This window comes from Papaver somniferum, chromosome 2 (assembly GCF_003573695.1).
Source record: "Papaver somniferum cultivar HN1 chromosome 2, ASM357369v1, whole genome shotgun sequence".
Lineage (NCBI taxonomy): Eukaryota > Viridiplantae > Streptophyta > Magnoliopsida > Ranunculales > Papaveraceae > Papaver > Papaver somniferum.
In genome coordinates, this window is record NC_039359.1 from 138,802,677 (window position 1) to 138,826,818 (window position 24,142).

At 35.8% G+C, this 24,142-nt stretch overlaps 2 protein-coding genes across 2 annotated transcripts; one reads left to right on the forward strand and one right to left on the reverse strand.

Moving 5' to 3' along the window:
- Positions 1–4,659: 4,659 nt before the first annotated feature.
- Positions 4,660–5,385, forward strand: LOC113352062 (putative F-box protein At3g16210). The gene is made up of 2 exons (XM_026595938.1): positions 4,660–5,014; positions 5,129–5,385. The coding sequence occupies exons 1-2, from the start codon at positions 4,660–4,662 to the stop codon at positions 5,383–5,385; spliced, it is 612 nt and encodes a 203-aa protein (XP_026451723.1).
- A 15,270-nt stretch (positions 5,386–20,655) lies between these two features.
- LOC113354009 lies at positions 20,656–23,223 on the reverse strand. Its single transcript, XM_026597465.1, has 3 exons — positions 23,120–23,223; positions 22,259–22,782; positions 20,656–20,896 (listed from the first exon to the last, which is right to left on the reverse strand). Exons 2-3 carry the CDS (start codon positions 22,436–22,438, stop codon positions 20,657–20,659), a joined length of 420 nt encoding a protein of 139 aa, XP_026453250.1. The 5' UTR covers positions 22,439–22,782; positions 23,120–23,223; the 3' UTR covers position 20,656.
- Positions 23,224–24,142: the final 919 nt, after the last annotated feature.

Here is a 24,142-nt window from a genome sequence, read left to right on the forward strand (position 1 = left end):
TTTAACAGAAACATGCCTAGGCATCGTCAAAAAGATATAGTTGATTTGATTCAAATGAAATCTATGAAGCTCTGTGATCGATATTTAGGTGTCCCTTTGTTTCTTCATAGATCTAAAGTTGTTTCCAACCTCTCATAATTCAAATGCAACATAATTAGATGGAGGGAAGGAAAAGCTTATCCCTCGGGAGGGAAGAGTCATTCAGATTCAGGCTGTGTTAAATTATGTAGCTTTGTATCAAATGTCGTGTTTCCCTTTACCGGCAGCTATGATTAGGAAACTAGATACTCTTCAACGTCGTTACTGGTGGGGACATTAGTCAAAACAAAGAGGTTGCAACCCTAGAGCTTGGCGTAAACTTTGTCTACCTAAAAGATTTGGTGGTTTAGGTTTCAAAATTTTGGAAAAGTTCAATCTGGCTCTCTTAGACAAAATGGCTTGGAGATTAGTAACTGAACCTGATATTTTGTGTCTAGAGTTCTTAAATCTAAGTATTTTCCTAAGCATAAGCCTTTGCATACTAATTTTAGGAGAAAAGGTACTCATGGATATGAAATGATGTTTGTGGGCTTAATATTATTAAACAATATCATGTTTGCGAGGTTGTTTCAAGAGAAGACATTAACATTTGGCAAGATAGATGTAACTGAACCTGGATCTCATTATCTTCAAAGGCCTTCTGATTGCTAATTACAGGATTACACCCAAGTTTCCTAGACGATTGATCATTACAATACTGAATGGGATGATTCGGCTTTAGCTGAGATTTTTAGTCAAGAACAGGTTGATATCATCCATAAGATAAGAATTCCTACTTTGGTGTTGATGCTATTAAATTGTCTCTCACCAATTATGGGCATTTCACAACTAAGTTCACTTACTCTTCTTCGATCAAGGAGCAATGTTCTTCTTCACACCAAAAGAAAAAACAATGGCTTAGGATCTGGCATATGGATGTTCTCCCTAAATTTAAAATTTTCATATGGAAGTGTCTTCAAAAACTATTGCGTTTGAAAACTTATTTAGTTACATATGGTATTGTTCCTGATATGGTTTGTCCACTGTGTGGTCTGGCTGACAAAACCTCTGATCACCTTTTTTTATCATTGTGATTTTGCTAGAGCAATATTATTATCCAAATATATCTCACGTATATTTGGCAATGTGTTGTATATAATATCTTACCTAGTTTAGGATATATATTGTGCATATCTTGTATATTATCTTGCCTAGCTTAAGAGATCTTGTTTTGATGATGGATTATTTTCTAGCACTAGACTTATTTATATAGGAAACGTTATTTAAATAGGAAACTTATTTAGCACTAGACTTATTTATCCAACTCAGTTTATGCAACGCCCAACTCACTCGCAATGGGATGATGCTTTACGTGTTGTTCGTTACTTAAAGAGCAGCCCTGGACAAGGTATTTTACTTCGATCTGATTCTACTCTTGTTCTTAATGCTTATTGTGACGCTGACTGGGCCAGTTGTCCTCTTAGTCGTCGATCTCTTACCGCGTATTTTATTTTACTCGGGGGGTCTCCTATTTCTTGGAAAACAAAGAAGCAAACGACAGTATCTCGATCATCTGCTGAAGCTGAATATCGCGCCATGGCCTCAACTACTTGTGAAATTATATGGTTAAAAGGTTTGCTTCGAAGTCTTGGTATAAAGCATCCCACATCAGTTCCTCTTCATTGTGATAGTCAGGCTGCTTTACACATTGCCAATAATCCTTTTTTTCACGAACGAACCAAGCATATCGAGATTGATTGTCACTTCATACGTGATGAACTTCTTCGTGGTACTATCGCTCCATATTATGTTCATACTACTTCTCAGTTGGCTGACATTCTCACTAAAGCATTGGGTCGTAAACAATTCCAGTCTCTTCTTCTCAAGTTGGGCATTTAGACTCTTCATGCTCCAACTTGAGGGGGGTATTAGCCAAATATATCTCACGTATATTTGGCAATGTGTTGTATATAATATCTTACCTAGTTTAGGATATATATTGTGCATATCTTGTATATTATCTTGCCTAGCTTAAGAGATCTTGTTTTGATGATGGATTATTTTCTAGCACTAGACTTATTTATATAAGAAACGTTTTTTTTGTAAATGAAGCAAGAAACAAATCAAAAAAACAAAAGATTGTGTTCTTCATATTCTAGTAGTTCCACAAACCTTCAAATATGATTTTCTCTCTCCCCTCAGGTACTATCTATCCTTCTTGTTTCCATAGTGTTAGAGATTGGGTACTGAACTGGTTTTCTACTAAACTCACCCCTAAAACGAGTGATACTTATCAACTATATACTATAATCTTGTAGAAAATATAGAAGGATAGGTGTAAAGCTAGCTTCGTAAATTTGAAATAACTTCCTTTAATGGTTATACAGACTATCAAGCTACAAATTAAATCTTTACAACAAACTACCACTTTCTATAAATATTTAACTACTAGTTCTCTTATTGTTCAAGATAGTGCCTCTCAAAGTTGGTAGATTTTTCCGGTCACAAAAACTATCCACTAATTTTTGTAGATGCTTTAATGGGGAAGTCCTCATCTATTATAGGTTGTGGAGATATCTGTTACAGTCCCAATGGAGTCTTTGCGAAAGAAAAACGATGGACTATCAATGCAAGTTCTGTGATAGCTGCTGAAGGTCGGGCTCCCTTTCATGCTATAGATTGGGATACACAAAATACACACAACATATCATTTTCGTCTCTGATAGTCAATCCCTGGTGAACGCTATGAATGGGGAAGCTTCTAACATTTGTTGGACCCATTTTCTTGGAATTTCGGCTTTTTTTAATCCTTTATGTAAATATTGTCCTTAAAGCAGCTAATGTTCTGACTAGGTTAGCTTGAAGGTCTGATGTAATTAAAGAATAGGAAATACAGCCTTCTGGCACTCTTTTAGGCAAGCTTTCCCCCTTTTTTAAGTTCTAATTTCTGTTCATACATGTTTCTTTCGGGACAATTTTTTTTTTTATCAAATTGATGAGTGTAAGTTTTTAATGAATCTCTTTCAAAAAAAATATAAAATAAAAAAATCAACTCATTTAGTTCACGGAACCGGGGAAATACAGAGAAATGTAGAAATATAGCAATGCAATTTTTTTTAGTAAGGATATCAATGCGAATCAAGAAAGGAACTAAATAGCAGATCTTCTACAAATCTTTCCCTGAATCTTCTCATCTCATTCATTTCTGTCTTTTTATCTGTTAAAACTTAAAACCTTTTTTTTCTTTGTTTTCAGCTTTTACTGTAGATCTACTATTGGTCGACAGATCAGCTTTAGTTTATAGATTTTGGTTCTCCATACTCTCTTTAGTTAATTGTTTTTGCTTAAATCGGTTGTTTACTAGAGCTCATCTCTTATCATTGCTTTAGATTTTCTTTAGGGATTTTCCCTTGGGTTTTTACTATGGGTTTTGAAACGCTGTTATGAAGTTGAAAAGTTGGAATCTTTTCCCCACTAAAAGAACTACATTAGTGTTAACATCAACAACACCAGTAACAAAAGCAAGATCTTGGGCAACTCAGACTATGGCAATAATGGAAGCAACAGACACCAAGACACCATCAACAACATCAAATACCAAGAGAACATCCACAACATCAGACACCAAGACTCCGATTCAGATGCAGATTCAGACCGGTTCAGATTTTTTTCGCATCGATTCCAACCGATCCAGTAGTTCTCTGCTACTTTAGCTTAGATAATTTAGTTAATCACAATTTGTCTAAAATCCCGGAGAAATGGTTGGATCAATTGATGATCCATACACTTCTGCAATCTGCATTGTTGTGTAGTTTGTTTTTGTTCCCGACAAAATAGATAAAACCATTTAGCCTAGTCATGTTATTGTTACTGTGTTCTTGGAGCTATGGAATGGTAGAATTGGTAGTAAAGATAGAGTCTTATAATCAATATTTGTGGAGTGATGATAATGACGGTGTATTTATCTGCGATGTTATCAAGCCATATGAAATGTAACGACTCTTTTGTAACCTTCCCGATTTTATATTGGATTTATTAAAGAAGGAGTAGGATCCTTTGACATGGTTATTTTTTTTTCCCAAAAACGATAAGCTTTAACTTTTTTTTTTCCCAAGAAGGTAACCCCACTAAAGAAAAGTTAAAGCTTACCTCCTTTGGAAAAAAAAAATAAAAAAATCCGAGGGATGTGCAGTTGAGGTATAAATTCTTAATCACTGTATTGACGCGTTAAAAACCGTAAGATTGCATCTGAGGAGATTTGGAGTGGTGGTACATATTAACCTTGGTAGATTTGTTTACAATGAATTATCACTATTTTTACCCCTAAAACCAGTTCATTTGTTCACTCATCATCATCAATCACTCTCTCTGCTCGTCTCCAACATCAAACCCCATTTCTCCATAAAAATGATAAAACCCTAGATATTAAAACATACTGTGACCCAATTTACTCTCTATCATCTGCATCTACATCTGCTATCAATTACTCTAGTCCTAACCAGTTCATTGTTAATCATCAATTATACTCTCTTTCTGTGGTCTCCAAGATCAAACCCCATTACTCCTTAAAACCCTAGAAGAAGAAAAAATTGTGATCCAGTTTATACTCTATCATCTGTTATTATTACTCCTCTCTGAACAATGGGTATCAGTATGAGTAGGTTTTTCCAGAAAAGAATCATTGTGTGTAGGTTTAACATTTTTCCAGAAGAGATAATGTTTGAAATTTTGAGTCGTGTACCAGCTGAATATGTTATAAACTGCAAATCGGTATGCAAACGTTGGAGAGATCTTGTTCGTCATCCATCTTTTTCTCAATTGCACTTCAATAATCTTGATTTTGGTAAGTCAAGTTTCATTTGCTTTGATTATGACATGAAAGAATTTTCTTATGCCGAGTATGATGAGAATTGTCTTAAGGAACCTTTAAGTAGAGAAACAAGGATGAATTTGAACCTTCCAAGTAAGGATTATGTTCCTGCTACTTCATGTAATGGTATAATTTGCTTGAATGAATTCCTTCAAGATTATATTACATCTTTTTATATATGTAATCCAGTTACTAGAGAATATATTATCCTTCCAAATTCCTAAGGAAACTGCGTGTCAGCTGGATTTGGTTATAGTCCTTCAACTAATGAGTATAAGGTCGTTAGGATCTGTGACTCCAGAAGAGATTCAAAAGTTGGGAAGATTCAGGTACATACTCTTGGCAGTGGGAGTGGATGGAGAAATGTGGGAACAATGGACATCGACAAGGAGTATCATAAATATACTGGTGCGTTTGTAGATGAAGCTCTTCATTGGGTGGACTCGGTAGGAACCATTCTTAGGGGCATGTGGAATCAGGCTTCAGGCTCATTCTGAGGTTGTTTTTTCTTTTACTGGCTTAATTTTAGGGACCATGTGACATCCAAGCAGCTTGTAACTAGTAATGTTAAAAGACGGTCTCAATTTATCACACGTCAATAAAAACTTGAAACAAAATATTTCATCAGCAATCGTTTCTCCCCACTTACATAGTTCATGCACTCAAAAAGAAAATAAAAAACAAAAACAAAAACAAAAGACTTCACATAATCGTCGAAAATCTGGCGACTATAAATTTCTTTGTTTAACTCCAAGAGATCGCAAATTCTCTCGGGTAATCCCTATGATACGCAAATAAGCGTTCAAGATCTCCCTTGAACCCCTGCATTAAAACAATACCCAACTTGAATGACACAAAAGCATCTAAACATGCATATTGGATTTGTCGATATATTAAGAAAGGCGCATCCCATTTACTCAATGGCCTTGTTTGGCAAAATTTATGATTATCTATTTATGATTATAGATAATCAAAAATAGATAAATGATTTTAGTATAATCATTTTTATAATAAATTTTCACAAACACCTTTATCAAATAATTGATTATCTTTAAAAAATGCTCCCTAAAAGTAGTGGAAAAAATAATGATCTAAAACTTTTTTCTAAGTTCCCTAGTGTTTTTTTAACCCTCTCTTGATAGTTTATAGAAAATAAAAGGAATAAACACAACTCAATTTTATTAAGAAAAAATAATTGATTATAATAATTTTTAAACAACTTTTTTCTGTTTATGGAAATAATGGATTTTTTCAATTATGATTAAAATAAGCAATTATTATAATGGTTACCAAACGCATATAGAATCCATTATAATCTTCATAATGGATTATGGGATGATAATCCATTAAAATAATGGTTACCAAACAGCCCCAGTGTAACTTTCTTAGGCTTTGGTAGATCTCGTGCTAGAACAGTATCTACCAAACTCTTCAAACCAGCTCTCTTAAGTTATTTACGCTTCAGTTTTTCTACCGCCAATGGCCGAAGATCAATTATTTTTGCAATACTGAGTCTATAATCGTCGAAAAGTTTATCACAATCCTCATCAACTCCAACTCCAACGACTATGAATTTCTCATTATTTAGAAACTTCTAAAGTGACGGAGGAATGTAATCTCTCCACCTGAACTGGAATATAAGGCATCGATGAGCAACACAAAGTTGTAACACAGCTACCATGTTCCGAATATTATTGCCTTTCTCAAAGTTCGCCTTCCTCTCGCAATCCAGACCCACAACCAAATTGTTTAGTTTATTGTGAAAGTCATTGTAAATTTCTGATATCCATGCATCAACCACTGAAGCATTATGGGTTACGACTGTATGGATTCGTTCGTTATAAAAACGGACCATGTAGGTGTGATGTGTGGATTGAGAAACATCAAGCTCCTCAATACTTATGCCCACACTATTACCGCTACAGTTACTTGCAATACTTCTAGTATTGCTCTTGTTACTACTACTAAAGGCTGGCCGGTGAACTAATGCCATGATCAATTTCTAAACGAAAGAAACTGAGAAAATAAGAAGCTGTTTTTTTATCGAACCTCTAGATATCATATGCATTTATAGATGATTGTAGTCGATGGTCGTGTAAAACTTGGAAACCGAGTCAGGAAACCCCCATAGACGGAACTAGAAATAAGAAGAAAATGGGAAATTTCCTTAATAAGTTAATAAATAAGTGAAAACTACTACCAGACCCATTTTTCAATTTTTTTCACTGTGAAACCCACCGTCACAATAGTACAGGCGCGCACACATTTTTAGGAGAAAAATTTGTCCCAAACCCATATTTTCTGAAATTGTGCAGCTCCCATTTCCAACTCTGCTAACTCCACCCATTATTAATTCATCTCTCTTTACTCTCAGTATTATCCCCAATTTATCTGTGACTGCTGCTGGGATTGTGAAGACGGTGGTGAATGGATGAAGATGAATTTTGATAAGAAGAAGGAAACATGCTATGTATAATGGTGTTTTTTTCCGATGGGTTAGACAGAAATCGTGAAGCTGAGCTCGATTTGAAGATCGAAAATTAGAGTTTGCAGAGAAGATAATCGACGAGATGGAATTGAAGGGTGATGTTTCTAGGGGATTTTTTCTTGGCTGCAAAATTGGGTCTGAAAATTGTTCGAGATTGCAACCAACGGTAGCCATGAAGTAACTGATCTTATTATACAGATTTAATTTGATGTCGTTGATGATGTATAATAAATGGGTATTGATTTTTGGTGTATAAAAAGAAGAGTTTTGATTAGATTTGTTTCTTTAATTACGGGGGTTTTGTTTTGAGTTTGAAATCTCAGCCGGAACGATGATTTTAAGCGTTGGTGAAGGCTAAGATTAAATGAATTTTGATTTTTGGAAAGTGAAGGAACCAGGGAAAGTGAGGGGAAGGAATTGAATTTGATAGAGTTTTTGATTTTATTTGATTCGATAGAGTTTTGGGGAAGTCTTCGAATAAGAAAAAATGGGGGAAGGAATTGAATTGCTACCATGAATTTGTGGTTGTGTTTGAAGTGGGGAGAGATTATGTGTGCTCTGGTGATTGATTATTGCTGCGGTAAAGAAGAGGCTCGAGCTCAATAAGTTCGCATTTCTTTTAGAGTTTGATTCTTGTTGGCTTCACAATGCATTCATGGCTTAGCATGATCACCATTTTCTTATGAATTTATTTTTTAGAAGCATTTACTTTGTTTTCAGATTGTCCCTGACGCCATTTACTGAGAACATATTACACTAATGTTTGATCAACCACCCGTTTTTTCCTTATTTATATATAAACTTTCGTTGCTTATACTTAGGAATTGTTTGTACATAGTGGTTGTTTTCCTGTTTCTCCTTCTGGTGGTACCCTGGGGCTGGAATGCCAACAAGGGAAAGACTAGTACCATGGCATGCTTTTGTTGGTATGGTTATCTTCCTCCTTACAATTTGCACTGCCGATACGGGTTTGTTACAGACATTTTTAGAGCTAGATCTAGTCAGTGGTCCAGAAGCCCTTGTTGTAAACTTCACCGGACTATTCATCCTTCTCTTCCGAATCGTTGTTGGCCTTACTGCTATTCTTCCACGTACTTGATTACTATTAATGTTCTTTTTAATAAATAAAGCTCGAGTACAACTCCTAATTTGTACCTTGTTCATGCTGATTATTCTATTAGTAAAGTTAATTAAAATTCATTTGCTATGCATTGTCATAAACAAAACTTTTAGTTACTTAAAGAAAGTAAAACAACACATATTTTTTAGCTATGGTTTTTATTGTTGTTATTAAAATGTCATCATTTCTGATATTTGAGGATAATGGTCGGATAAGCTGAGTTTGAGGAATTGGTGTTGTTGGTTGGGAAGCTATAAATTTATTGGCCATATGGGTATTGGTGTTTGGTCATAATGGTTGCATAATCTGTTATGTAGCTATTAAAACGGTTGCATAACCTATTATGCATCTACAAAATTTGTTGCATAACTTGTTATGCAGTCCCGAAAACGGTTGCATAACACGTTATGCAGTAACTTTTTTGTTACTATTGAAACCAACAAAAACAAAGACTGCATAACTTGTCATGCACCTACAATAATATCTGCATAACATGTTATGTAGTCGTGAAAATGGATGCATAACCTGTTATGCGTCCGAAAATATGGCTGCATAATGCATTATGTGTTGATGAAGAACACCAAGAACACGAAGAACAGACTCGCAAGGACAGTGGTTTATCAACAGTGTCTAAGACGCACAGCCGTGAGTCGCAGTGCAGTCTAAACATCAGCAACACTTGTGTTTTATCGTTCATACTGTGACGCCTTTTGTGCGTCGCAGATTACAGTTTTACACCATTTTCTCCCTTTCTCTCCATTGTAAACACCATTTGAGCTATAAAAATATATTTTGAGCGTGTTTTCATCATGAGGAGCTAAAACCCAACACTGGGACGACGGAGGAGGCTGAATTTCATCCTTGGGGTAATTTATTTTATTCTTTTTTATGACTTTTGCATTAATCTAAAATTGAAATATGATTTGAATTAATTGGTTGTTATTTAATTTGATGATGTATGCTTAGCTTAGTTGTTTTGATACATCATGCTTAGGACTTACAATCAATGTTTTAAGAATCTATCTTGGCAAAATCAGAGTCTATGTTAATTTTATTGAGTTATATTTGTCAAAGAATATATGAATGAACCTTGTGTAGTAAATTCAGCCAAATCCTTAGTCCCAGTACCTCTCACCCATTGTTAATATTTTTGTATATATATTTTTATTAAATCTAAAAATTCCATTTCCTTCACAAGTCTGAAACGAATCCTATTTACTACAACCTCACCTCAAAAAAAAAAAAAAAAAACATATCATTTTGAGTTTTTTTTTTTGAGCCATTGAATCTCCCAAATCACGTGAAACCCGTGATATAACGAACTGCCCTGTTTTCACCCGTCAATTGTTTAGCTGATTCTATCCAATTCTGGTCGAACCAAACGCCCAGAGTGTGTTTAATAGGCCATATCACAACTATCTACCAAAAATCAGCCATTGAATCTCCCTAGAACACGTTCAACAGTTCGATCAAAATCTGCAGAAGTGTTCTCCTTTTCCCGCCAAAAAAAATTCAAATGGAGAAGATGACCTCCCCCTATTCCTGTACTGGGTGTGAATAGCAATGCCTTTGGGGTGACCTGGGGTGCCCCTTAGTAATTGAGGTGCCCCTTATCCAATGGTGAGAGTCCGAATAACACGTGTCCTCCGGGGCTTTTACCAACTTTTCGAGCCGAATTTTCCAAAAAATGTTTATTTTCCAAAGGTGCCTACAAACACTTAAACACCAAACCAAATTAGTTCAAACTCGAGTGCCAACAATATATAATATTGAGATCAAATTAAACACAAAAATGTGTCTATCAAATACCCCCACCCCAACTACCCCAAAACTTATTATTTGCTAGTCCTCGAGCAAAATTTATTTTTGAAAAGATAAAAAGACTACACTTAGCACGTGCAGCAGGCCGTTAAACCGCTAGGTGGCCCTAGCGGCGGAGTGTTGTCTCCGGAGGGTTTACCAGAGGTGTACCCACAAAACCTTTACTCCTAATTGGTCACAAGTATCCAAAGAGCTATGAGGACATACATATTCTCAACCTATCTCCAAGTAAGTAGAATGCCAGAGAAATTAAAGGTGTCAGCTCTAAAGCTGACTGAAGAAAAGGGGAGACACATCCACACCACTGCTAGATAAAGAGATATCCGCTACACAGCTAGATAAACATTGTAAGATGCGTCCGCTGCTTTACAGCTGGATAAGATTAGGAGAGAGATAAAAATGAGAGGGACATCTGCTACACAGCTGGACTAATTACGTGTGATGAGTTAAACCAGTGCTAGAAAGATTTTGTGCCAGATTGAAAGCAGACTAACAAAGCAACCAAAATGCATCTTTCTTCGACTCTCTCACAGTGCTCAGTAGAAACAACGCCTTCTTCGGTCTTCAACTGTTGATGATAAACTCTCGAACCTCATAGAACCTTGACAATTAACTCTTCTCTTCGATTTCTTGCTTGACTTATAAATTTCTTCTTCCCTATGGCCTTATTGAACAAAAAGAACGTAATGATGTTTCATTTTTTATTTTTCATTTTCATTTTTCATTTTTTTTTTTTTTTTTTTTTTTTTTGAAAACAAAAAATTACAAGACAAAAATTTACATGGCCATGAGAGAAGGACTTTCAAAACTTGGATCTTCGCAACTTGTGATGTCTTGGTATCATGGATTCCAACAACTTAGATCATTTGCTCTTATAACTTCAACTTTGATTTTTGAATTATTCTCTTCTATTGTTGCTTCTAAACCTAAAACGTCTTCACTTTCTTCATAGATTTTGATGTCGCTCCGCTTGTTGATGATGATAAGTTTCTACTGAGAGAGAGAGTCGCAATCCAGTAACTAAGACTACATTGTGAGGTTGCTTTGTCTTTCTGGCATTTCCCTGACCTACTTGCCTTTCCATCATGTATGGTTAGGTCCATCACGGTTACCCTCTAAAAGGAACAAGTTCTCTCCTGAATTTCAAGGATCTCAATGTCTTTTTCTCTAATGTCTCAATAAGTTGTTATCTCTAGGATTCCAATTTCTATCTTTTCGGTGAGAAATAGTATGTAAACTTAGCTAACCGGATACCATGTGACGCTAGAAGTTTCAAAAGTGCAACTAAAAAGTTTCTCCCATACCCCCAAACTTAAATATAACATTGTCCTCAATGTTCTAAAGATAAAATTAAAAGCATATGAACAAGGAGAAACTGTTACCATTTGAAGCAAAAGAGTTAAGGAAAGATACTACCGTGTCGCATGAGATTGGGTTACCTCCCAAGAAGTGCTAAGTTTAAAGTCTTCAGCCAGACATCGGAAGGAATTAGTCACCTCATAGAATCAAAAAGTAACAGCCGAAATAACTGTGGGTCTTCAAAACTAAATAGAGATGACCAAAGGAAACTGCAATGAACCAAGAAATTGAACAAGACTAGCATGCCCTTACTTAGTTTCCTGATTAAGAAATTTATATCTAATTGTGGTTCAGGTTCAGGTTCTATGAAAGGGTCTAAATAGAAAATTTTCATTGGCTGCGTTTCTTCATATGTGGGATCCGAATCATTAGGTCCTAGAGTCTGGAAAAACTCAAATATGATCTTAGAAGCGCACAATAATAACCTAAATAACTGAGGATCCTCTAAGTCAATAAGATTTGACTTACATAATTGACCACAATGAGAGTAGTGGTCATTCTTAAGCAAATGTGTCGATTCTAATTTCCTAAAGCATTTAGTTTTAGTCTCACAACTTAATATTCGACACATTTGGAATATAAACATTCCCACAGTTGGAAGAAAACTATTTGGTGGGAAAAAAAAATCAATCTGGGGATCATAGCCTGGGAAAACCACATCAACCAGAGGATGGGTTTCTAACGACTGAACTTCTTCCTGGACAGCATTAGGTTCGGGAAAACGAGTATGAAGGTAATCTTGTAAAATTTTCGAGGCAGAGATATCAAGTCCTAAGTGAAGGGACTTTCTGAGAGTTAAAGGTAAGGCACTAGGAAAGTGATAATCACCCCCAAACTTAGAGTTTTCAGTGTCTCTAGATAGACTAGTTACAATCTCCCTAATTTCTGGATCATTAGATTCTTGAAAATGGTCAATTGATTCTTCTAATTTATTATCAGGTAGTGCATCTTTACTCATCTCTACGGGTATATCTTCTTCATCTAATACTATTGTTTCTAAGTCGCTAGACTCTAAAACAGCATTTTCGGAATAAACCCGTTCCTCTAAACCATTATCGGCTTCGTAATCAAAAGAAAAAACTACATCGTCTAAAACGGTGGTATCCCTAATCAAATCCTCGTCCTTTTGAATAGGTGAATAATCATAAAAATTATTTGGATTTGAACTAGAAATAATATAATCATTATAAAGCTCAATTGGATTAATAGATTCCTGATCAATATGCCTACATATTTCAGATTCTTCATTACTACTATCCTCATCATCATAATAGTACAAAGATGATTGAACCTTATCTAAATAAGTAGTGTCTTTTATTCTAGCCTAGTCCTCTAAATTAGGCAAATATTCACTATTGATATCAAGGGTAGAATTAGAAACCCTATTTTGGAAATTTAGATTATTTCGAGCAGCATTAGCCAACTGTTCATTTTATGCCTCTAGACGTGCCTGAATTTCACTGAGCATAACACTTATACGTTTACCACTCTCGTTTATCATCTCAGAATATCGTGTACACTCTTATTTTGAACTATTCATTGCAACTAAACGTTTATACGTCCTTTCAATCCGTTGTTGGGTCTCTTCTAGAGATGGAACAGGTTCAGAAATATCATAATCAGGACTAGTTTCCAAAAACGAATAACCAGTACTACAGTGTTCGTGATTTTCTTGCTCGTAAGACCAATTCGCGTGTGGATAGTAATTGGGCTCACCATGGTATGAACCATAACCTTGAAAAGGTTGGCGTTCCCAACTACTATTCCCACCATGGTCATAAAAATGATGATGTCCATATTCAAATTCAGATCAATACTCATTGTATTGGCTTCTGTCATACCAGTTCGACATTCTTAATTGCAAGGGAATTCTACACAATCACAAACAAGGCTGACTCGACCAAATCAAACCTACTGATTTCTAGCAAACAAAAAGCATGATGGCTCCACTTAGATTGTTTCTAGACCAGCTTCTAATCCTTCTAAAGGGAATTCGTTACAATTTAAGCAAATCCATCTGGAATCAATCCGAGTTAAAGTAAGTTGAATCGAGGCGAGGGAAGCTCAGTTGAGCTTTGATACCCAAAGCCTCACCGGTACAAGGCGGCGCAGTCAAGCATTCAACTTACAGAAACCATCAAGAACTTTGAAGTATGCTTAAAAAAGTAATCAATATTTTTCGAAAGATTTTTCTACCAAGCTCGTTACCCTATCGGTCTCGTTCTAATCAAATTTTAAGCTTGGGTTCGCGTTAGGTTTCGTTTACCTAAGGCGGGCAAGAAGGGAACGGTGATGAAATCCGAACCCTTATCTTATATGGCCAGTTCTTGCCCTTTACTAAGAAATTAAAGCAGCCGGTTCAGTCCTCAACATATAATCACCTTAAGGCAGACAGTAAACCCGCTGACAGGAGATTCGCGGGTATTTAGAAGTTTACCTCCCGTACCAGACGGGCGAAGAACCGCTATAGTCGACTCGGGCCACTGACTCCGGTGTCAGTGTGCGAACCCGAGGGGCTGAGACGATATTTTAATCGTCGTCCTTCCCTGCAAACAGTTTATATTTAATTTTTTTTCTTTTATATAACCCTTCCGTAGGGTTTAAAATTAAAATAAATTGTCCAAAGTCCAGTCCAATGAAAAGAAATACAAAAATAATAATAATAATTACAAAAAAAAAAGGAAAGTCTCTTAAGAAAAATAAAATAAAATAAAAATCTCTCTCTTTATTTTTTTCTTTTTTTTTTGCTTTGTCTTTTTTCCTTCTCTTCAAGCTTTAAGCTTTGATTCCAAGGTCTTTAGTATCCAACTTCAAACCTGTAATACAAAGACACAACCAAAGAGACGTAAAAAGAACAAATGGAATAATAAAAACCTAAAAATTCTACCTAAGCACAAATCCGCGTCGGCGGCGCCAAAATGATTTTTTTTTTTTTTTGAGGTTGTAGTAAATAGGATTCGTTTCAGACTTGTGAAGGAAATGAAATTTTTAGATTTAATAAAAATATATATACAAAAATATTAACAATGGGTGAGAGGTACTGTGACTAAGGATTTGGCTGAATTCACTACACAAGGTTCATTCATATATTCTTTGACAAATAAAACTCAATAAAATTAGCATAGACTCTGATTTTGCCAAGATAGATTCTTAAAACATTGATTGTAAGTCCTAAGCATGATGTATCAAAACAACTAAGCTAAGCATACATCATCAAATTAAATAACAACCAATTAATTCAAATCATATTTCAATTTTAGATTAATGCAAAAGTCATAAAAAAGAATAAAATAAATTACCCCAAGGATGAAATTCAGCCTCCTCCGCCGTCCCAGTGTTGGGTTTTAGCTCCTCATGATGAAAACACTCTCAAAATATATTTTTATAGCTCAAATGGTGTTTACAATGGAGAGAAAAGGAGAAAATGGTGTAAAACTGTAATCTGCGACGCACAAAAAGCGTCACAGTATGAACGATAAAACACAAGTGCTGCTGATGTTTAGACTGCACTGCGACCCACGGCTGTGCGCCTTAGACACTGTTGATAAACCACTGTCCTTGCGAGTTTGTTCTTCGTGTTCTTGGTGTTCTTCATCATCAGCAGCAGCAGAAACAGAGTTTCATCAACTCTTGATTTCTGCTTCTCTGGACCTTCTCTCGACCCCAAACTCTCGACACCCTTTCTACTCAACCCCAACAACCTATTTATAGCCAACAGACCCATCGAATCTCGCTCATTCACTCCATATAATTCTCTTTAACTCGGCAGCAAAGAAAATATTTCTCGGAATATTTTCTTTCATGTTTCATCTTCTCACGCGTTTTCAAGCCTCCAAATTACCATATTTAACTCCTTCACGCTCCAACAGGCTGTGAGGGTCTTCCATGCACGCACAAAACACGTTGAATCTTCTCCAAATCACGTGAAACCCGTGATATACACGAACTGCCCTGTTTTCAACCCGTCAATTGTTTAGCTGATTCTAGCCAATTCTGGTCGAACCAAACGCCCACAGTGTGTTTAATAGGCCATATCACAACTATCTACCAAAAATCAGCCATTGAATCTCCCTAGAACACGTTAAACAATTCGATCAAAAATCTGCAGAAGTGTTCTCCATTTTCCCGCCAAAAACAAAATTCAAATGGAGAAGATGACCTCCCCCTAATCCTGTACTGGGGTGCGAATAGAAGATGCCTTTTGGGGTGACCTGGGGTGCCCCTTAGTAATTGAGGTGCCCCTTATCCAACGGTGAGAGTCCGAATAACACGTGTCCTCCGGGGCTTTTACCAACTTTTCGAGCCGAATTTCCAAAAAATGTTTATTTTCCAAAGGTGCCTACAAACACATAAAACACCAAAATTAGTACAAACTCGAGTGCCAACAATATATAGTATTGAGATCAAATTAAACACAAAAATGTGCCTATCATTATGCATCGAGAAAATAGATGCATAACCTGATTTACATCAGTAAATATGGATGCATACTGCATTATGCATCAATTTTTCTATGTACGCACTAAAATCAACCAAAACAATGGTTACATAACTTGTTATAGATGCATAACTTTGTTATCCAAATGCATAATTTGTTATATAGCGGAGAAAATGGTTGCATAATTCGTTATGCGTCTGCAGAATGTGTTATGCATCTTTTTTGGTGGCTGCATAATGGTTATGTATCAAGTTTTCGAAAAATTTTCCTAAAATGATGATCACCTCCGATTTTTTCGTGAAAAAAAAAAAATTGATATTCTTGTTTGTACTCGTTGCGTAGCTCTCTTAAAAATATTTCCAACGATATAAACTTTGTAAAATTCCAAGGCGCGGATTTTTAGATATGTTATATCCAAGTTGCGTTGCCAATTATACCCCTGATGCATAACCTGTCATGCGGATGCATAACCGTCATGCATACATTTTTAATAATTTCATATAATTATGGGTGTCACGGAAATAATTATGGTTGTCACAATACCTAAAATTAATTGTGGGCCTGACAATGAGAATATTATTTTTTTTGGGCTTGCGCCTAATTTTCCCTAATAATAAGATTGATTTTTATGGACCATGGTTTTTTTGAGGGGACCATTGTTTTATTAGGCCACCTTCCCTATAGTTATAAGGGATGTCCTAAAGCATTGAAATGACTAACCTACCCTTAACCTAATTTAATTTAAAACCAACCCAATAACCACCTATATATATATAACCACCACCTCCTCCCACCACCACCTCCCACCATTGCCGATTACCACCACCACCACCTCCGATTATCACCACCACCAACCACCGATTACCACCACCACCTCCGATTACCACCACCACCAACCACCAACACCACTATATATATAGCTTAATTTAAAACATTAACAAAGATATTCTCACAAACCCATTACGAGTTGAAAATGGAAGTTGCAGAGAGGTTTAATGGAGGGTTTTTTTTCCAGAGAAAAGTTCGCATTAATGTTTTCTTAACCGAACTTAGAGTTCGGTTGATTCGCAAAAAAATACGTTTAACCGAACTCCTTGTATTAGAACAACACAAGTCCATAAGTTCGGTTCCTTCGCAAAATAAGGATATCACCGAACTTTAGTTTACGAAAATAATGAGAAGTCCACGAGTTCGGTTCGTTAGCAAAAATATTAAGTTTTCTTTGTAACCGAACTCTGCCTAATTCGCCAAAAAATAAATTTCGTAGTAACCGAACGTTTGCCTAATTTCATATATGCATATATAAGACCAGTTCGGTTGATTCGCAAAATATGTTGAAGTTTGCGAACCAACCGAACTTCTAACACTAGGTTACTTTTAACCTGCAGTTCGGTTGGAAACTTGGTTGCGTTGAAGTTTGCGAACTAACCGAACACACAAGATGTACCCAAATAAATTGTTAAGTTCAAAGTTCGGTTACCTACCATTTTATCCTAGGTAACCGATCATTACACTGTACGACCAAATCCTCCATTAACGAGCGAGTTCGGTAACCTGCGTGTTTGGAAAACGCAACCGAACTACACTTTCAGGTGTGTTCGGTTACATGTTCTTGACATATGGTAACCGAACTGGCCCAAATCTACATAAAAAATTTCATATTTTTTGAAAGTTTGGAGCAATTCAACCAACATTATCTAAGTTTGAAGCATACCTGGGTACCCAAATACACTTTCTCCGGTTGTGGTTGGTAAAATCCATCGTTTTTCATGTTTTTCTTCTTCATCTTCTCTAACTTTACTCTCTCAATAATTCTACTTCCTTAAAAAAAACATCTGAATTTTTAATCTCACTAATTATCTTTAACTTAATCATCTCACTAATCATTACACTAACTATTATTAACACTAACTAATCATCACCCAAAATTAATTAGGAGGGTAATTTAGGTATTAATATAAATATCTAGATAAGGGGTGATCCATATTTACTTCTAATGTCTTTACCCAAAATAAAACCATGTTCCCAAAAAATCGTTCAATAATAATATAGATTTCCAATTCCTAACGGGCTTACAAATTGAAGTCTCAAAGCCTAAGGCGCCTAAGCGGCCAAATCTGGTCTAGTTGGTAAAAGAGGCCCAACTTGGATTTAAGGCACCATATGCGGAAGCGGGACCATATGTGCGCCCGGACCATTCACAAGTAAACACAGTGGCTCGTCGTCGACGGCCTCCTATGTGGTTAGGTCCTGGAGGAGCTAAACGCAACGGGATACAAACCATAAAAAAAAATCATTCAGAACAAAATAACGAATTGACCAAAGTCAATAGATAGAAATGAAAATGGTAAACAAAAGATGCAGAAACACAATAGAGAAATCGATTTCCAATTAACAAGCTGAGCTGTCTTTTTCAGTTAAGCTTTTCTTTTATTAACAACAAATTATTAGAGTGGATGATCAAAGTTTCGCCACTAGACGAATAACTGCAGGCTGCTGATAATCACATACATCCAAAGAGAAGAATTCACCAACAAATGTCCGTGGAGTAAATAAAGAGTCCAACTCTGTTGCATCAAATTTGCCGGAACACAATTCTCTGAGGGTTTCCAGCAGCTTCTTTGTGGTACATCTAGGTTGCGTAAATGGCAATATCCCCATTTGTTATTGTGGGTATGCTATAGACACAATGAAAAACAAAGGATGCGATTCAGAGCAATCAATTAAGTGTACAATCCGAACTGTTAAAACAGAAAAAAAAAAGGAAAACAAAAGAAGCTCATATATGTAAAAACTTACCGAAGTCGAACAATTGATGAGTTCAAGAAGCTATTCTTTCTGATAACAACAGGTCTCCTTTCAGGGTTGCTACCCGATTCCACAAACAACCTTTGTGCAGGATGGTCACGATCATCAAAAACTTAATATAGGCTAGGAGAACTGTCTAGAACAACGTTCAATCGCGAACAGTTAGCGAGTTCAAGAAGCTATCCTTCCTGAGTTGCTAGCCAATTCCACAAACAACCTTTGTACTGCCCACTCTTGATTCCCATACCGTCAACTACTTCCGGGCCGGCGGCGAACTCCAATCTTTTCGTTCTTTGGAGTTGGATGATTAACTTGTGGAGACACAAGCACCTCAGTAAACTTCGACAAACAGAACCAGTAAAGCGTTGATAGATTGATAGACACTGACTTAATCTCTACCATTTACCAATTTGAAGTCGTTAATTTTGGCATCTTGGAAATCTAATACATGGGTTCCACTGGCTAATAAAATCCTCATTGTGACGACTAGTTTCACCAGTAGAAGAAACCATCACACTAAAATTTTTGTTATCTGGCTGGGGATGTCAATAAGAGTAATCGAAGTCTTACACCAAATTTATCACATGATATCCAATTTTTGGTTAACCTCGTGTCTTCCCCTGCCTATATCCTACAAGTCTCTATTATTCCTAGGCTAATATGGAAGCATCGTTTGTCGCGTTCAAACAAATAAATCTTTCTTACCTACTACACACATCGGCTCCTCCCATATATGCACCAGCCCCCCAATATACACCTCTAGAAAAAATAAAAATAAATAAATAAACGGACAGTGAATCCTCGCCCCGCATCAGTCACCACAATCTTAGCCGACTTTAGGTTGACAGCGTCAACACTATTGCTGAAGCCTTCAACTCTCTGTGGCTCTCTGATGGATTCAGCTTCGCGGTGATACATCACTTAACAATTAGAGTGAATGTAAATGCATTGTCGATGGTGTCAACAGCGCCGCTCTTCAACTTCATGGAGAGAACAAGATATCATTGCTCTCTGCTGCAGATTATGGCACACGTCCCTACGGACTATCTTGTTCTGCTATAGCAGAGATGTCAACCAATTGGTGAACTCGGTAGCACAATAGCTAAAGATTTCTAATTTCTTTGCTATGTCCATGAAATCTGACAAATGTATTCACAATTTCACATATTTCACCAGCTGGAGCCCTTTGTACTCGGTAAACTCTATGGTTAAGTAAATCAATTTATTATCCTATAAAAAAATCAATTTAGAACGAACTATAAGACCATGAATGACTCACAGTTAGTATATGGGTTAATTTGCCTTTTTATCTCTGAAGATGAATATGTGCACAGCAAATTGGCATGGATGAAACCTTTATTAGGTATTTTCCCTGCAAAATCATGCTATAAACTTCTAGCTGATGCATTGCTTTTTGCTTCTGCAATTACAGAATTCCCAAGGAAGAAATTTGAAGAACAACCTTTAATCTCCAAGTATCCAGCTTTTGGTAAGGAAACTGATTCATAATGGGGTTGCTGTAAGAAGCAATATAGCAAGATATGTAAAAGAAGCAATATAGCAGGATATGTAAAACAAGTGACTCCTACTTGTGTTCTTTCCAGTAATGCATTCTTTAATTGTCCTAATGCAAGAATGATTTTCTCATCTTTCTCATATGAACCATATCAATTCACATGCAATAGGTATAATTACTAGTTGGATTCATACTACAGATAACAACAAACCTTTCAACTATGGTACTTGAGAGGTATAGTAAGCTTTCTCCTTACTTGCACGAACTAGGACGGGATGAAGAACATTGGGATCTTCATTGTCTTTGGGCTCCCAAGTCACAAATACCAGTCTGCAACTATGTTGACTCAGATTCATCCCCTCAACATTATAATTCCCAGGTGGCTTATAGCCCTCTTGATTGAGAAACTCTGTAGCAAACACACCACATTGCATGGCAGTCCAACGTTCCCCGTCCATCTAGACAAAACGAAAAAAAAATCAGTTACTTTATAAGAAAGGAAGATACCAACAGTGGCAAACAGTACTTCTATACTAAACAACGTAAACAATTCTGGAAACAAACTTTCTATCTACAGGAGGAAGAATCGTTCTTATCAAGGCTGTTCTCTAGGGATAGCCTGTCTACCATTTCTCTTTCCATGCAGCACTAAAGAGTATTATTGATCTAGAAAATAAAATAAGCAGGTTTTTATTGGATCTCTTGGGCACAACGCATTAAACCACTGGATCAAGGAGGCCTTGCTATTAAATGTCTGCATACCATGATATGTGTGTCAAGAAATTTGGAATGGAGTTGTAAATGGGCTACAAGTAAGTTCCTAGGGTGATGATTGATCCAGCACTATGTGATTTAAACATAAATCCCCCAGCAGTTATCAAAATTGTTGGAAACATTCAAGGTTCCTCTTAGACAACATTGCTCCGAACATAATACTGGGAATTGGTCTACACCCTTTCAAAAGAATTTTGAATGATTCTGAAGCCATTGGATTAATATATGAACTTCAAATTAGTCCTGATGCAGCTGCACTTTCTTGTGAAGATGACAAGGTTTTATGAAAATCAAACTCCGATTCAATCTTTTCAGTTAGAAGTTGTAACTGGTGGTTAATGCAAGAAAAACTCCTTATTGAAAAAGAAAAGCCACCTGCTAGTATATTAGATTGGAACAGAATTCCAACAAAAATATGATTTTTCATTTGGCAAGGTATGCAGTACGAAAAGTATGATTTTCATTTGGCAAGGTATGCAGTATGAAAAATATGATTTTTCGTTTGAAAAGCTACCTGCTAGTATATTCGATTGTCAACCAGAGTTATATTTTAAAGAGAGGAAACAACTGTTCACCATGGTGTGGTTTATGTGGAGAGGAAATATGGTATGATCTATTCCCTGAAAATGCTGCTTATATTATTCTGAACAGTAGAGTGACAGATGAAATATGGTATAAGCTATTCCCAAAAACCAACTGGTCGTGGTTAAGACCTGAATCACTTATACAACTGTTTCGACAATGGAAGTGCAGAATGACATGACGCTTATATGGTATTTTCGACAAGCAAGCTTCCAAAGTTATCAATATTAAGGCAACCATTTCCAACTGGGTTAAGCTGTTTAATAAAGAGATCAACTGATCCCATTCTATAATTGGATTTCAAACTGGGACTCGATTTAAAAGGGATCCTCTTTAGTATTTTATTTTGCTTTGTTTATCTTTTAGTTTATTTTCTCTGTTTTTCGGAATCCATCCATTTTCACATCCTTCTATTTCATCTCATTTAATGAAATCCCTTATTCAAAAAGTAAGTAAAAACATACCTCTTCAATCATCGAGTCCAGGAGAGGCTGGTACCACACATTATCTCCACTGGGTGCCGCTAACATATAGATAGGTTTTCCAATTTCTTCAATCTTCAATCTTCTTGTATCAAGAAGTTTCTTTACTGCTGCTTCTTTGTTTACTAAAGTTTTAAACGCAAAACCATCCGATACTAACATGACACCATTTTTAAACTTAATTCCAAACACAGTTGTTCCACTAATTAATTCAGTATAAGGCAAGTACTATGCATATGCAAAAATATCACCCCCGCTTCAAGGCTCAAAATTACTCTATCATCTTTTACAACCCTTGTCCCACTACATAATTCTAAATATAGAATGCCAGCTTCTGAACTCAAAATTAATTGATCATTTTTTATACCGTAATCATCTCGGTTTAATAGCAGTTTGATTACCCAAGTTGCTTCTCTTAATTAGAATCATATTACTCGAAATCCCTGTTCCTCTTAGATTATTAACATCCCCTCCATCAAAACTTGACATGATGAAATATGAAAATCCTGTAACACATTCACAAATCAAAATAAGTTTCCCCACTGTAGAAAAACAATTACAAGCAAAATCATGACAAACTACACAGATTACGATTAAATACTCAATTGAAGTAGCATTTGTGATTATTAATCATCTCCCCAACTCATATACTTTAAACAAAATATCAAAAATCAGAGCAAAATCGACATCCAAAATCCAAATGTAAGTGAAAACCAGATGAGATAATAGATGATAAACACCATTAAGCTGAGTTTCTGCTACAAAACCCCTAACAATAACCTTAAAAGTAAAGAGAATCAGTACTAATGAAAGCAGTAAATAGCGAAAGTAAAAGAGAAACACCTTTCTTAGTGTAAAGCAAGTTTTTTATTGGAGTTTTAACTTCGTCTTCTTCACCGGAAAGGATTTGCCATGGGCGAAGAGAAGGTCTAAAAATGTGTTTCTCTGCGTATAGGGTTTTTAGAAGAAAAAATTGATCAAATAGGAAATTTATTAAGCGCAATTTTTACTCAAAATAACTGAAAAAATGGCAAAAAAGCGCCTTGCTGTTTTGTCTACATGTGGGGATGTGGAGTCTAGGCGTGTAAACTAGGCGTGTAAAAATTGCTGGCAAATCTCAGGCCCGACATGTTATGTGAACAATTTACTAGACGGGCTGGGCATTTGCTGTCAATTTGTTGCTTGTCCGGTATCCGCCTGGGAACCTAATATTTGTGTACACCTAATTTATCCATTGAGGTGAAAAATGAGAGAAAGGTACAACTTAACTGAAACAAGTTATTTCAAAAAAAAAAAAATCACCACAATTGGTATAAAAATGTAGAATAATTTTTTTATCAGGACTGTAATAATATGAAAATTGTAGAATTTGGTGCTAAAAAATTTACTAAACAACTCACGAATCTGTAACCCAGGTTCTTCCTTGTAGTCATTCATGAATTAGAATAAGAAAATGAATTAACCTCTTTAGTAAGTAAAATTTCAATAAATTAGTAGTTTTGGGACTACTAAGTTCTATCAATTAATTTAGTGAAGTATATTAATTTAACGATAAATTAATAGGTTACTAATGTACCAATACCTGTGAATTTTAACTTTGAATTTCATTGTGTATATCATTTTCCTATAATAAAAAATATCTAGAGATTTTATTTCGTAATTACGTATATTCTTTCATGTTGAAATTCAAACAACCAGAAGAACAACACAACAAAATCACTCTAAACTTTTCAAGAGACTACAAAAAATTAGAAATAAAGCATAATGCTATTACAAATGTGAACAAAAAACAAACAACTTGAATTCCTATTTCGGGCCGCGAGTTATAACCCCAAAGGTGTCACTATCCATATACAAAAACTCCAA